At 35.2% G+C, this 15315-nt stretch overlaps 1 protein-coding gene across 2 annotated transcripts in view; it reads right to left on the bottom strand.

Moving 5' to 3' along the window:
• The window catches only part of GBE1 (1,4-alpha-glucan branching enzyme 1), a 289682-nt gene that overhangs the window by 213581 nt on the left and 60786 nt on the right, over window positions 1-15315 (bottom strand). For both annotated transcript variants that reach the window (XM_061134227.1, XM_061134226.1), the window contains exon 2: window positions 12102-12271. In XM_061134227.1, coding sequence (XP_060990210.1) covers window positions 12102-12271 — 170 coding nt within the window. The remainder of the gene's footprint in view (window positions 1-12101; window positions 12272-15315) is intronic.

A 15315-nucleotide genomic window follows, 5' to 3' on the forward strand; every position in this document is an offset into this window, starting at 1 on the left:
CTGGTTACTTGGTTCAGTTCAGTTCCGTTCAGTCACTCAGTCGTGTCTGACTTTTTGCGACCCTATGGACTTGAGCACTCCAGGACTCCCTGTCCATCACGAACTCCCAGAGTTTACTCAAACTCAGGTCCATTGGGTCGGTGATGCCATCCAACCATCTCTTCCTCTGTCGTCCAGTTATCCTCCCACCTTCAATCTTTCCCAGCATCAGGGTCTTTTCAGAAGAATCAGTTCTTCACATCCGGTGGCCAAAGTATTGGAGTTTCAGCTTCAGCATCAGTCTTTCCAATGAATATTCAGGACTGATTTCCTTTAGGATGGACTGATTAGATCTCCTTGCAGTCCAAGGGACTCTCAAAAGTCTTCTCCAACACCACAATTCAAAAGCATCAATTTTTCACTGCTCACCTTTCTTTAGAGTCCAACTCTCACATTCATACATGACTACTGGAAAAACCTAAAAAAAAAAAGCTATCTTTGACTAAATGGACCTTTGTTGGCAAAGTAATGTCTCTCCTTTTTAATAAGCTGTCTAGGTTGGTCATAACATTTCTTCCAAGGAGTACACATCTTTTAATTTTTTGGCTGCAATCACCATCTGCAGTGATTTTGGAGCCAAAAATAAAATAAAGTCTGTCACTGTTTCCACTGTTTCCCGATCTATTTGCCATGAAGTGATGGAACCAGATGCCATGATCTTAGTTTTCTGATGTTGAGTTTTAAGCCAACTTTTTCATTCTCCTCTTTCATTTTTATCAAGAGGCTCTTCAGTTTCTCTTCAATTTCTGCCATAAGGGTGGTGTCATCTGCATATCTGAGGTTATTGACATTTCTCCTGGCAATCTTGATTACAGCTTTTGCTTCACTCGGCCTGGCATTTCTCATGATGTACTCTGCATATAAGTTAAATAAGCAGGGTGACAATATACAGCCTTGACACACTCCTTTCCCTATTTGGAACCAGTCTGTTGGTCCATGTCCAATTCTAAGTGCTGCTTCTTGACCTGCATACAGATTTCTCAGGAGGCAGGTCAGGTGGTCTGGTATTCCCCTCTCTTGAACAATTTTCCACAGTTTCCTGTGATCCACATAGTCAAAGGCGTTGGCATAGTCAATAAAGCAGAAGTAGATGTTCTTCTGGAACTCTCTTGCTTTTTCGATGATCCAGTGGATGTTGGCAATTTGATCTCTGGTTCCTTTGCCTTTTCTAAATCCAGCTTGAACATCTGGAAGGTCATGGTTCACGTACTGTTGAAGTCTAACTTGGAGAATTTTGAGCATTACTTTGCCAGCATGTGAGATGAGTGCAATAGTGCGGTAGTTTGAGCATTCTTTGGCACTGTTTTTCTTTGGGACTGGAATGAAAACTGACCTTTTCCAGTCTTGCGGCCACTGCTGAGTTTTCCAAATTTGCTGGCATACTGAGCGCAGCACTTTCACAGCATCATCTTTCAGGATTTGAAATAGCTCAACTGGAATTCCATCATGCCCACTAGCTTTGTTCGTAGTGATATTTCCTAAGGTTCACTTGACTTCACATTCCAGGATGTCTGGTTCTAGGTGAGTGATCACACCATCGTGGTTATCTGGGTCATGAAGATCTTTTTTGTATAGTTCTTCTGTGTATTCTTGCCACCTCTTCTTAATATCTTTTGCTTCTGTTAGGTCCATACCATTTCTGTCCTTTATTGTGCCCATCTTTGCATGAAATTTTCCTTTGATATCTCTAATTTTCTTGAAGAAATCTCTAGTTTTTCCCATTCTATTGTTTTCCTCTATTTCCTTGCACTGATCACTGAGGAAGGCTTTCTTAACTCTCCTTGCTATTCTTTGGAACTCTGCATTCAAAGGGGTATATCTTTTCTTTTCTCCTATAACCTATGGCTACATAGGTCATAGTGAAAAAGGAATTCAAGTGGAGGACAGTTATGTAACCCAGGGATTAGCAATAATAAGAATCTGGTAATTTCCCTAAGGAAGAGGAAGAATTTACTGGAATCCAGAAGCCAGGGCCAACTAGCAGAAGTTAAAACAAGGCAAGCTTTCCCAGCATGAACTAAGCTCATTGAAAGATAAGCAAGAGGAACAAAAACACAGGTGCCCCAGGAGACAAGGTCAGCCGCACTTTAGACAGAGGGTGGATGAGGGAAGAAGGCAAAGCTCCCTGGCTTCTCCCTCCACCTGCCCTCATGTTTCACCTCCAACTAAACCAACTCAATAGAAGAAGAGTTTGTGGGAGTTGGGGAAATGTGATGCAGAGTAAAAAAGGGCAGGTGCAAGGATCTTAGGGCAAACAAATGACCAGTGCAGCCAAATAGCTGAACTGGCAAGAATACTGGCTTACCAAGGCAACCCAGATCACTGAAAGCGCATAAAAACGTGTACATAAATGGCTCAGTGGTAAAGAATCTTCCCACAATGCAAAAGCTGCAAGAGACGCCGGTTCAAGCCTTGGTAGCAACCCACTCCAGTATTCTTGCCTGGAGAATCCCATGGACAGAGAAGCCTTGTGGGCTATAGTCCCTAGGGGTGCAAAGAATCAGACAAGACTGAAGCAAATTAGCACACACATATGCACATGTTCCTAAAAGTGTTATTCAGAATAATAGCTTTTATTCACAACAGTTAAAAAGTAGAAACAACCCAATGTCCATCTGCTCAGGAATGGATAAACAAGATGTGGTATATTTACACACAGAATATTATCCAGCCTTAAAATGGAATGAAGAACTGACTGCTACCTACTACAAAATGAATGATCCTTGAAAACAGTGTAATAGAAAGTGAAAGAAGCCAGAAATGCAAGGCACCATGCTGTATGATTCCATTTATAATGAAATGCCCAGAAGAGGCAAATCCAGAGATGTAGGGAAAATAGATTAGTGGTCCCCAAAAACAGAGAAAGAGAGGAATTGGGACTAAATGCTAATACCTATGAGGCTTCTGTTGGGAGTGACGGAAATGTTCTGAAATTAGCAGCAGTGGTTGCACAACATAGTGACTTTGATGATACTGAAAACTACAATTTGAAGTGTACAATTTGAAATGGTAAATGTTATGTGAATTAGATCTCAACTTTTAAAATGTTAAAATAAAAAAGAAAGAAAACAAGTAACTAAGAAGTGGGAGTATAATAATAAGCCTTCAGGATTTAGGTCAAAAGTCATTAGTCTCCATGGTTGCTCGGCAGTGGCTCTGCAGCACAGTATCACTACTGAAGGTCACTGATACTTGCTGAGAAAATGTGCTATGATTTTCAGGTTCCTAATCTCTAAATAATACATTTGAGGTCCTTCTTCTACTGATTTAGAAGCAAAACTAAGACAGCTAAGTCATTTTTTCAGGAACCCATCATAAGAGGTGGGTCTCTGACAGTCAAAATTAAAATGAATACTTCCACAGTTTCACATTAGGAATTGCACAGCTACAAAGAAGCAAAAATTTCCTTTCTTTTTTCCAATCTCTATTCAAGCTTAAAAATCCTTCCAATTTTTTTAAATAACACAATGACAGGGATTGACAATGTAAAGAGTACAACCCTGTATGAGGGAATGAGGGAAAGGATGTGAGGAGAGAGCTACAGATTTCCAAGTCTGGCAATAAAATGGACAAAGCCTCAAGGCTAATCAGTGAATTCCAGCAGACCTGCTTGGGACCACTGTCTGGATAAGCAAAACAAACAGTGCTATAAACCTTTTACAGATTTACTACATTTCCGTTAACTCCCCTACAATACAAAATGATATTCAGTTGTGTTATCTGTGGCATAAGAAAGAAAATCACAACAAATTAAATTGCAGTTGCTTTAAACGTCTGTCTTAAGTGACAGCTGCTTCTTAGCGTAACACAATTTGAACTTAAAATGAATAGGTGTGATCAAGATACAGAGAATGTTGAGATATGTTATAATCATTCACACTTGGGGCTAGATGTAACTATTTTAAAATAGAACTTCTCTAAGAAAACCTCTAACTTGATAACAGAAAATATGAATAATGTTCCTTCTTTGTATAAGTAAATGATGAGCTTAATAAAGTCACTTTAGTGGACAAAATTGTGAAAATGTCAAAAGACAAGTGTTGAAGAACAACCATAAAAGACTAATTTTATAGACATTAAGAATGAGTGAAAAACCAAAACTGAAACCTAACAAAAAGTACTGTATTATCCAAACAGAATATATTTTTAGCAGGATAGTTATAAAAAAGTAACATGAGGCTAGAAAATTATTATTTATGTCACACAGTTCAAAATCTACCTTTTAGCATTAACAGCATACCCCAAAATTCCAGAAAGTAAAGATGCTTCCCTTTAAAAATAATCCCATTAGGCATTATCACAAAGCTCTTTAATCCTGCACAACAACCGGGGCCAGAAGTCGATTCATATATTGAAAATATTGGTTAAAGCAGAGAATGATTATATATACTTTAAAAAATTATACATACATAGCAAAAATCATACATATTAAATGTTTTAATTTAAAAGACACATATAAATATTCACTCCCCTTCTGATATAAATTACAGCTATTTCTTTAAGCTTAGGTCCTTTGATTAGGATTTTGTATCATATGAACCTGTACCTACAATGCAATACTTATTATTTTTAATCTCCTTTGAATTAAAATAGAATGAAAGCTAAAAGGTGCATGCAAAATAATTGGCATATGAAATCATCAGATTTATATCATTTTTTGCAATTCACTGTGCATGCTTAATTCACAGTAACTTTCCAACTTTGTCCTTACTGAGATTTTTCCCAGTACTTGATAATTTTCTTCACTGTCACACTCACAGTTCATCACTTTACATAATATTATATTACAGAATACTAATGAAAAGAATGGGCATTCAAAGGATTTGAGGCAGATGGGAAACTGGCTCATTATAAGCACACATAGCAACTGGCAAGAGCAGAAATACACACATGAAGTAGATCCACAGTCTACTCCCCAAGCACGCTCAGCATCCTATGGGAACCAGGCAGTACCACTTACCGTGAGCCTGTCAAGCAGAAATCAAGTCTAAAACGTAGATAATGATTAAGTAAATCTCCACTGTACATCTATTCCACTGAAAATGTACAATTCATCAGTGAACACAGATAAAAGCGAAGGGAGACTCAACATCAGACTAGAGAGCTAGAGAATATTCTGACAACTTTCTACAAAAATGCCTATTAGCTGATTAGTTATTTTAAGTTCACACACATCAAAGAGGTTGTTTTTCAGCATTGGTGCTGGTTTAGTTAACAGTCCTAAAGCCTTCTATGTCTACCTTGTAACTTGCCATTCAATCACCAAAATAAACAGTATCAGGGTTCCCCAGACTACTCTGGAAATTCACTTTCTAGAAACTTGTTGTGTGAGTGCTCAGTCATTCTGTCATGTCTAATTCTTTGCAACCCTGCGAACTGTAGCCCACCAGGCTCCTCTGTCCATGGGATGTTCCAGGCAAGAACACTGGAGAGGGTTGCCATTTCCTTCTCCAGGGGATCTTCCAGACCCAGGGCTTGAACCCATACCTCTTTTGTCTCCTGCATTGGCAGGCGGATTCTTTACCACTGTACCACCTGGGAAGCCTTCTAGAAGCATCACCATCTCCAATAAGCCAAATGGGAGGAAGCCAACTAACAAAAAATGCATTCAGAGAGGACCCGTGGGGAGTTGAAAATGTCTACACTGCAAAAGACTCCTTGAAGTTCCATCTGAATCCTAAGGTCAGTAGACATGTCAAAGAAAACATCTTAACAATCTCCATTGGAGCATTACCCTACCTGGCACCCTCTGCTCCTATAGGAAAGACTCTTAAGATATCAAAAACTCTGGCAGATTAATATTTTATATTTTGAAAATGTGTTATTTGCCAGGGGGATCATTTATATTATTATTCCTGATTTTATAAGTCTCCATAAAATCAAATTCTGCTTCCAGTATCACTGACACAAGGCTTAGCCAAATTATTTGGTTAATGAAATGGAAGTAGAGACCGCATTAGCCACTTTTGAATGGAAGCCTTTAGAGCCACGACAGGTTCCCTCCACTGTTCTTTCTCTGTCACCAGATTGGCGCATCTCACACAGGGGCTGCTCCATCACCCTGGATGCTGGAAAGAATGTGACAGTTGGGACAGAGCCACAGCTGACAACTGCAGCCAACATGAGCAAGAGATAGACTGCGCTACCGTAGGCAATTAAAACGGTGGAGTTTTCTTGTAACAAGCCTTACTGCAGAGAAAGCGAACGCAACCACCACAGATCTAGCTGAAGAAAGAGGCTACAAAGGAGGTTGACATCAGAACTCTACCTTCCAACCAGAAAGGACTTCTAAGCCAAAAAAAAATAATAATCACCATTTTTCAGATCAACGTTTCTCAAACGATTAATATCGATGACAGGCCAGTTACCTTTCCTTTTTCAATTTTCCAATTTATTACAGACCAATACATAAAACATTAAAAATGAATTATTAGAAAATTGAAAGAAGAGTTTCCAAATGTAAGCCCCAATAGTTGTATTCTCATTATTAGATTCAACAGAAAAAAAATTCCTCTGTCAAGCTGCTATTAGGTTTCTGAATGTGTACTCCCAAATTCTGAGAATATATTACTGTAAACCAATTACAGGGCACAGAACCTCACTGCCCCACAGAGCACATTTTGAGGAGCACTGTTTCAGAGCATGTGAAATTAAGAAATACAAATGCTTTTGTGATGACATAAACTCCTTGGGAATTGCATAAAGTGAAAATTAAACTGTAGACAAATTTTTCCCAGAAAATAAGTAAAAATTTTCTTTAGTATCTTTCCCACTCTGCAAAAATATCTATGGTTCCTTTCTTCTATAGGCATAGAAATCAGGTTTTTTTTTTTTCTTTCCCTTTTCTTTTTCAGTCTATCAATGATAGACATTTAGGTTATTTGAAAAGTGCCTAGCTCCCAGACTTAGTAATTTTAAATGAAATGTTTTCAGTTATAGCGAATAGGAACCCAATTATTTTATATTGACATATGTAGTTTACTGCCTTTCTCTCTACTGATTATTATCTAGCTACTGGAAAGCAGCTAGTTTTCTTCAATTATTTAGCAACCTGCAATAAACATGATTTAGTTCTAAAACCCCAACTATATTTTAAATCGCATTTAATTTTCTAAAGAATGAATCTTTCCTTTATTAAAGATAATTCAAAGTTTCAGAAACTCATCTCAAGCCGTTAAAGTAGCTTCTGTCTGGCTCAGAAATACTTTTTGGGTGGTAAGATTCCAATCTTGATGAATGTCATTATATATCCACTGTCCTGGGTGGCTGCAGCAGCTGCTAGCTGCTTAAAAAAGCTAGTTTTAAAAAAAAATGACTGAAAGGAAAAGAAATGATTGTTTCATTTTCTCTAAAATGAAGAAAAATATGTGTAATATATTTAAAGTGAAGGTGCTTTCTGAGTCTTAAAAATGTGGATGGCAAAAGCCAGAGCTCCTTCAGTTTGAGCAACACAGGGACTATATCCATTGATTTTTGCAAGGCTCAACTGCCTTTTAAAATTAATAGTATTTTTTAAATAAGAAAAAGAAAGAACTTTGCAAATTAGAGTAATTTTTCAATTAAGATTTCTGTAGCAGTGAATGATGTATAAAATGTCTTCACATTTGTAATCAAGTTAGTATCTACAGCAACCCAGTTAGAGATGTAACAGGAATATCATTGCCTTTATCCCCACTAAGCCAGATGAAGAACCAAGTTTCGAGAGCTCTACTTGGGTTCAAACTCTAAACACCATTCTTTTTTTTTTTTTCCTCTACACACCAACTCCTGGTAATTCTTTCTTAAAGATCATTTATATTTTACAACAGTAAGCATTTGTACCTAAAATATTTTCAGGTCAGTGGGCAAAAAAATATGCTAGAAAAACATAAATTTACCAGCAGTTCTGTGAGTATAGAAAAGGACAGTGCAATTTCTACAATGATTAGGAGAGAAGAGAGACATCACAATATGCTAACATATTTTGACTACTGGTATAATTTCTTATAATACAGAATTAAAGTCTAGACAAGTCTTTAATTTTCATTTCCTCTGAAACATTATCAGTAGTAGATGGTTAATGATTTAGATAAAAATTGATTTAAGAACATTTCCTTTTACTATTTTCCTGTTACTGTAAATATAAGCAATAGTCAATTTATGCCTTCACAGAAATAAGGTTTTTATATTGGTTTTTGAAGATATGTTTTCATTATCTTTGGAAGTGTAGGGAAGAGGTAGGCACAAAAGCAATGTTTTAAATTATATATGTATACACTTTCATGATAAAAACATATAAGTAAAATTATGTTACTTTTTACATCACTACCTATACATAAAAAAATAAGTTTATTTTAGGTGATATTTTAAGTATATACATAAAAGTTAAGCTTACTGTTACATGAGATGACAAAGTAAGGAAACAAATTCTTAAAAATGATCAAGTTACAGTTAAAAGTTATTTCTATAGAATCTTTTGTTTACTGCTGTTTCAACTTAGCTGATAAATATGAAGTTATATGAATACAGTTAAATGCTTTTAAAAACATTTTAATATCATTACCAAAGCACCTAGAATAATTTTAATTAATCTTCATTTGCATTTTCTAATTTTAAAAATCAACTGTAATTTTTTTAGCTAATTAACACAAATTGTATTTCCACTTCAGTTTAGTACGTTTATACATCGGAAGACTTACTATAAAATCAAACACATTTTTGATGCTGAGAAAAACCTTAACAAAGAAAAATAACTTTCCTTTTACTCAACTCTTTGATACATAAAAAGATAGATTTTTATGTAAATAAGGGGAAAACAAAATAGAGAATTCCTTAATTGTGTCTTTTAAAAAGACATGTTTAGTTCAGTAATTTATGGTATATTTTCAGCTATGCTGTCACTACCATCAAAATTCTGTATTATACAAAGTCATATTAAATTTATACTCAGGTGTAACATTCTCTTCCAAAGACATACTATTTTTAAATGCATTATCAATCTAGAATTTTGGCCCTACTGTCAATTTGAAAGTTGCTTTTATTTATTTCTAAGCCAAAGCTCTTCAATGAGAAAAGTTTGAGATCCCAAATATAAGGAGATCCTGAGGGGCTTCCCTGGTGGCGCATAGTAAAGAATCTGTGTGCAGCGCAGGAGACCAGAGCTTGATCCCTGGGTCAGGAAGGTCCCCTGGAGAAGACAGTAGATACTGGAGGTACCCACTCCATTATCCTTGCCTGGAGAATTTCACGGACAGAGGTTATAGTCCATGGGGACCCAAAGAGTTGGGCATGACTGAGCAATTAACACTTTCACTTTCTGAGACCATATACAGGACAAAAAAAATAAAAAAATAAACCTTCATCTAGATAAGTAAATAGATTAGACATTTAAATTTTCCCAACATACTGCTTGTTAATTATTTTAACAGTTAACTATATTCTATCATACTTCCTATCTTCTATCACAGTTTCATTTATATTAGCCATTCCTATCTCTCTGGTAAAAATAAAGGTCCACAGATTAAATCTGATATTCTTCCTACACTGAGACACTAAATAAATACTGCTTGATTGAAAATAATTGACAGAGTGTTGTTTCAAGAACAAGGAGAGATTTTAAATTATGTGACATATCTTCACAAAGAGTAGAATTTTCAAAAATCAAATTAGATTAAAAGAAGTTAAGCTATTTTACACTAAAATAGGAACTAGATAATTTTTAGTGTTCTCTTTACCAAAGACTATATAAATTATTATACTTTTAATATTTAAGCATTAAGTCCAAACTCCTTAAAAATTTTAAATACAATTTCCAAAATACACATGGCTCAACTGGATTTACAAAGCACAAGTATATAGCTACCAACTATAGTTTCATATAGTTTCCCATATTTTTATATCTCTAAAACATATTTAGTGGATTCAATCATAAATATGTGGGAGAGGTTACCAAATGCAAGTACCAAGTTTTAACTGAGATTCTTATAGTACTTTTTTTTTTTGGTATCTGTATGTAAAAATCTAACTTAAACACTCTCAAGCAATACCTCTCAATAAATGGCAGTAAAAAAAAAAAACAAAACTAAAATATAAAGCTAAAAAAAACTAATATAATGCCCAAAAGTACCTTGATTATAGGTTGATGTAAAACAAGTCTATTAACAAAAAGCTAGCAGTCAACACAGTCACTCAGAGAAGATGGGGAAATAGTCATGTTTATATACAAGAAAAAATTATAACAATTTTAACAATTTAAGTGAAAAGACTGATAGCTTCTAAATATATTTCATAATAACCACGGGGTCATAAAAAAAAATAATGATAATAATCACCGGGCCATGTTAATCTGAGTCAGCAGATCACATGACCTTTCTTAAAACATTCCCTAAAGCTTTCACTAACTTCTCTAGAAACACAGGAAGCTGATGTCATCTAATTTTGGAGACTACACAAAGAATAACTTATAGTCCTTTGACCTGTTCTTTTCAATAATAGAACCACTAAACAAAAGTTGCTACTGACTGCTTAAAATGAACTTAGTGTAACTGAGAAAATAAATTTAAAGTTTTATTTAATTTTAATTACTTTATTCAATGTAAATTTTAAAACTACCACTCAGTTGAGAAGCTAGAACTTTTAACAATGTTTGGAAAAATTGGGGTATGCACTTTAAACTGCAAATGGCATTAAGTCTAAATATAGATCAAGTATTTCCAATGGAAAAATACCCCACTAGATTTAGAAGAAGCAATACAAAAGAATGAAAATATCTCACTAACAAATTTTACATTGATTACATGTTAAAATATATTTTGATATATAGGGTTAAATAAAAAAACCTATCATTATTAAAATTCATTCAGTTTTTATCTTTTATTTTTTTTACTATTACCATGAAAATATTTAAATTATATAAATGATGCTCATTATATTTCTACTGGGCAGTGCTGCCTTAGACTATATAAATAAAATCAAAACTTTTTTTAAAGTCAGGTTCCTTAAGGTATAATTTGCACACAGTAAATAAAACTCACCCTTTTATATGAATACTTCTATAAATTCTGGCAAATGTACACAATCATGAAACCAACACAAGCACAACATAAAACGTTTCCATTACCCCCAAAAATGTCCCCTTATGTTTCTTATCAACTTATCAACTCACACCTCCTACCCCCAAACCCTGACAACCCAGTTTTCTGTCCCTATAGTTTTGATCTTTCCATAACAGGATGGCATATAGACCTCTGAGTCCAGGAAAATCAAACTTCAAAGACCATACTATCCTATGGTGCTGAAGGATTACTATTATCTGATATTTCCTTTCCTTGTATTATGAACATTTTGCCAAGGCTGAGTTTTCCAGTTATTCCATTTTCAAAATTGAACTTCTTTCCCTGTCACTATTACAGTGAATTATTTATACTTATAGAATAAAACTGAGCAGACTGTATACTAGTTATGTACTTACAAGGCTTCCACTAAACTGTAAGCTAGAAGCCTGACTTGAACTACACTTAATTGTCTAGTGAAACTAACAGTGCAGATAATAAGGCTGAGAAGATATTCCCCACTGTGTTATTAAAAAAAAGAAAGGAAAGGGAAAAAACAAAGAATTGACTGATGAAATAGTTAACCCTCTAATTTAAATGTTTACATTTACTGAGGTCTCACAAAAAGATTAGAGGATGCAAGAACTATGATGCCAAATAACCAGGAGCAAATGCTAGTGGAGACTGAACCTAAACCAATATCTTCACCTAAATTGGTACTGGCTTTGTCAGAGCTTGCTAACAAGGTTGAGTAAATTGGGAGTAATCTGCCTAAACACAATTTTTCTCACAAACTGTTATTTCTGACAAGTGATTATATAGAATATAAAGTCTTTAAAAATACATGTATCACATCAAATCAGAAATACTTTTAGCACATAAAGGCAAAGACTCAAGAAACTCAACGGGCTCTATCTGAAAAGTAGAATATTTGTAATCAATAATATTCATAAAAGTTAAATATATAACATCTATGCTTTAAGTAAATAAATGAAATGTTACAACTGACTTTAATGGTTCTAAAATACTTACTGAAGTCTCCAGTAAGAAAAACTCCTTCAGCTCCTGGGGCCCATTCTTTGCAGTATAAACCACCATCAGCGCATCTGTGGACGCCAAATGATTCATAGCCTCTGGAAAACCTATCAATACCACCTTCATTCTCTCCAATGTCGTTCAAAGTCTTGCTAAACCGCTTATACCTTTGAAAAAGTGCAAAAGAAAGGAAATTGTAAAATCAAATCATCTTCCAGAAAAGCTGCTGTAATTAAATATCTGTTTTACTATCATTCAGGAAAAAAAAAAAGACATCATTAAAGAGGAATGATGTGAATAATTTCATTTATTGCTAGAAGTTACCTGGTAAGATAAAATCATTCTTATATCAAATAAACTGAACTAACCCAACTTTTATTTTTGTAATTTCAAACATTACAGTATAAGAGAAAACATGATAGTTATGTTATTCCTCGAGTATTTTAAAATCAGCATTACAGCAACTTCTATGTCAAGACAGTATAATGAAGGAGCATTCCTACGTCTATAACTTCTAAAACACCGAAAGAATATATAGTTAAAAACCAGCGAGAAAAATAAAATTACCCTACAGCAGGCCTGGCATACTTTCCCTGTTAAAGGGCAGATAGGAAATATTTTAGGCTTTGCTAGCCATCTGGTTTCTGTCACAATTACTCAACTGTGTCTCTGAAGCATGAAACTGGCCACAGACAATATGTAAATGAGTGGGTGTGGCTGTGTTCCAATAACACTTTATTTACAAAAACAGGTGGCAGGGCCAAGTTTGGCCTATGGGTTTTATTTGCCTAGTCCTGCCCTACAGCAAATAACCATGGAAAGCACATTCATCACCTCAAACTACCAAAGCCAGCGGCCATGAGAAGAAACCAGATTCCTTTCCAAGCAGGATCAAGAATAATACATGGCTGCTCTTGACCCTCTCCCAGATGCCCAGAGCCCACAGTCAGAACTGGTACACCAAAAACATACTATTACTTGCACTTATCACCCCAAGTCTGGAGAGAAGCAAAGGAGACCAAATCTGGCAAAACTAGAGAAGTGAAGCATGTGGCAGGTATTCTCTGTCAGAAGTGAAAGTTCCAGAACTGTGCAATGAATTGACCAAAGCCCATAAACTTCCCTGTGCTTCCCCACACCCTGAGGGGTAATCAATAAAAGTCCCAGAAAGATAGTCATGAATCCAAATAGAGGTATAAAGGAAAGACGCAAAATGTCAGAAGCTAGCTAATGAACACCTCAACTGAGGTGAACAGAAAAAGAATCTTTATACAAATGTTTCACCCTGTTGTTGCTTAGTTGCTAAGTCACGTCTGGCTCTTTTGCGACCCCATAGACTGTAGCCTGCCAGGCTCCTCGGTCCAAGGAATTTCCCAGGCAAGAATACTGGAGTTGGTTGCCATTTCCTTCTCCAGGGGATCTTCCCAACCAAGGGATTGAATCTTCATCTCCTGCAGGCGGATTCTTTACCACTGAGCCACCAGGGAAGCCCGTTTCACACTGTACTTCAACTTAAATAAAAATGAATTCAATCATAATAAGAGCTGAGAGATTATATTAACAGGATAGAATGACAGAGTGAGAAGTAAAATGAAACCGCAGACCCAAGGAAATAAAAAGAGTAAAAAAATGTGTCACTAGAAAAATAATAAATTAGAATTGGCAAGGAACTAAGTGTACATGCAACAACAACAACAAAAAATTAGGTAAATGAACAATTGGAACTTGATATGATTAGGAAAAAAAAAGATGAAGAGGATTTCCCTGGTGGTATAGAGGACAGGAATCTGCCTGCCCGTGCAGGGAACATGAGTTCAATCCCTGGTCCAGGATGATTCCATATGACACAGAGCAATTAAGCCCGTGTTCCACAACTACTGAGCCAGCACTCTGCAGCCCATGAGCCACAACTACTGAAGCTCTCATGCCCTAGAGCCGTGTTGCAACAAGAGAGGCCACAGCGAAGAGAAGCCCAGGCACTGCAAGGAGAGTAGCCCCTGCTCACTGCAACTAGAGGAAGTGCACACACAGCAATGAAAAGACCCAGGGCAACAACAATTAAACAAATAATTAAAATTTAAAACAAGAAGGCTTGATTACCAATGCAATCAATAAAAAGAGAAAAAGACAAATTGAATATCAAGTTAATCGATGCAAAACCAACAAATATGATCAAAATAAGGATACCTGGTGACTCTGAAGAACAAAAATCAAATGAATATAAATCATATAAAATTGTACACTATTTCTTATAGAATTAAATATGCATGTTAAAAAGAACATACTGTGTTTTAAGAAAAATTTGGAAAACAAACACGCAAACATGCACACGGAGCATCACCCAGTTTAAACCACTGAAATTCAAAGGAGAAAGAATGTAATTCTATGGACAACTGGTACAAAAACGTGAGGGGGATGGGGACATATTTTTTTGTAAAGGAACATCACATTAAAGACCCAGAGATAACAAAGCCAAGCCCACACTATTCTGAGAGAGAAAAGTAGTATTCTAAGGATATTATATGAGACACATGTTTACTCAAGCTTAAAGAATTCTTTAAATATTGCAAATTAAAAAACAATTTTAAGTCTATAACACTAATGAATCATTCTTGGAAAAAAAAAAAAAAACACTTTCCATAAAATTTAGGCAATTAAAAGACTAAAAACACCAGACAAACGGACAGTGTCATTGCAGCCATTTGGCTGAGCCCTAAGTCTTTAAATACAGAACCAAGGCTAGACAATTGTGTAATTATGTGAATGTGATAATAAGAAAAGAATCTCAATGGATGGGTGAAAATTTGATTTATTAAAAAACAACAGACAAGTGAAAGGGAGATGGAATAAAGGACAAGAGTGGTCAGACTCCTTATTTTTTTAAAAATAGAGTCACTCAACACTGACTAAAATTCAAGATTGTCATCATTATACCTTTTAATCTCTTCATGAACTTAGATAGACAATTTAAAGAAAGTTATGTGTAGATTTAAGTCATTCTTTCATTTTATTTCAGTAGGTTTGTTTAAAATTAAATTTAACATATTTTCCTCATGTTTCATTGTATTATTTCTACCAAGCTACTTTTCTACCCTCTTACCTATATACAAGCACATAAAAATATCAAAAATGATTTTCTTTAACATCAGTGATTATTTTTTGGTAGCATTTTTATTTTCTTTCTTCCTTTCATTATTCTAACTATAACAAA

Source organism: Dama dama, chromosome 31 (genome assembly GCF_033118175.1).
Source record: "Dama dama isolate Ldn47 chromosome 31, ASM3311817v1, whole genome shotgun sequence".
Lineage (NCBI taxonomy): Eukaryota > Metazoa > Chordata > Mammalia > Artiodactyla > Cervidae > Dama > Dama dama.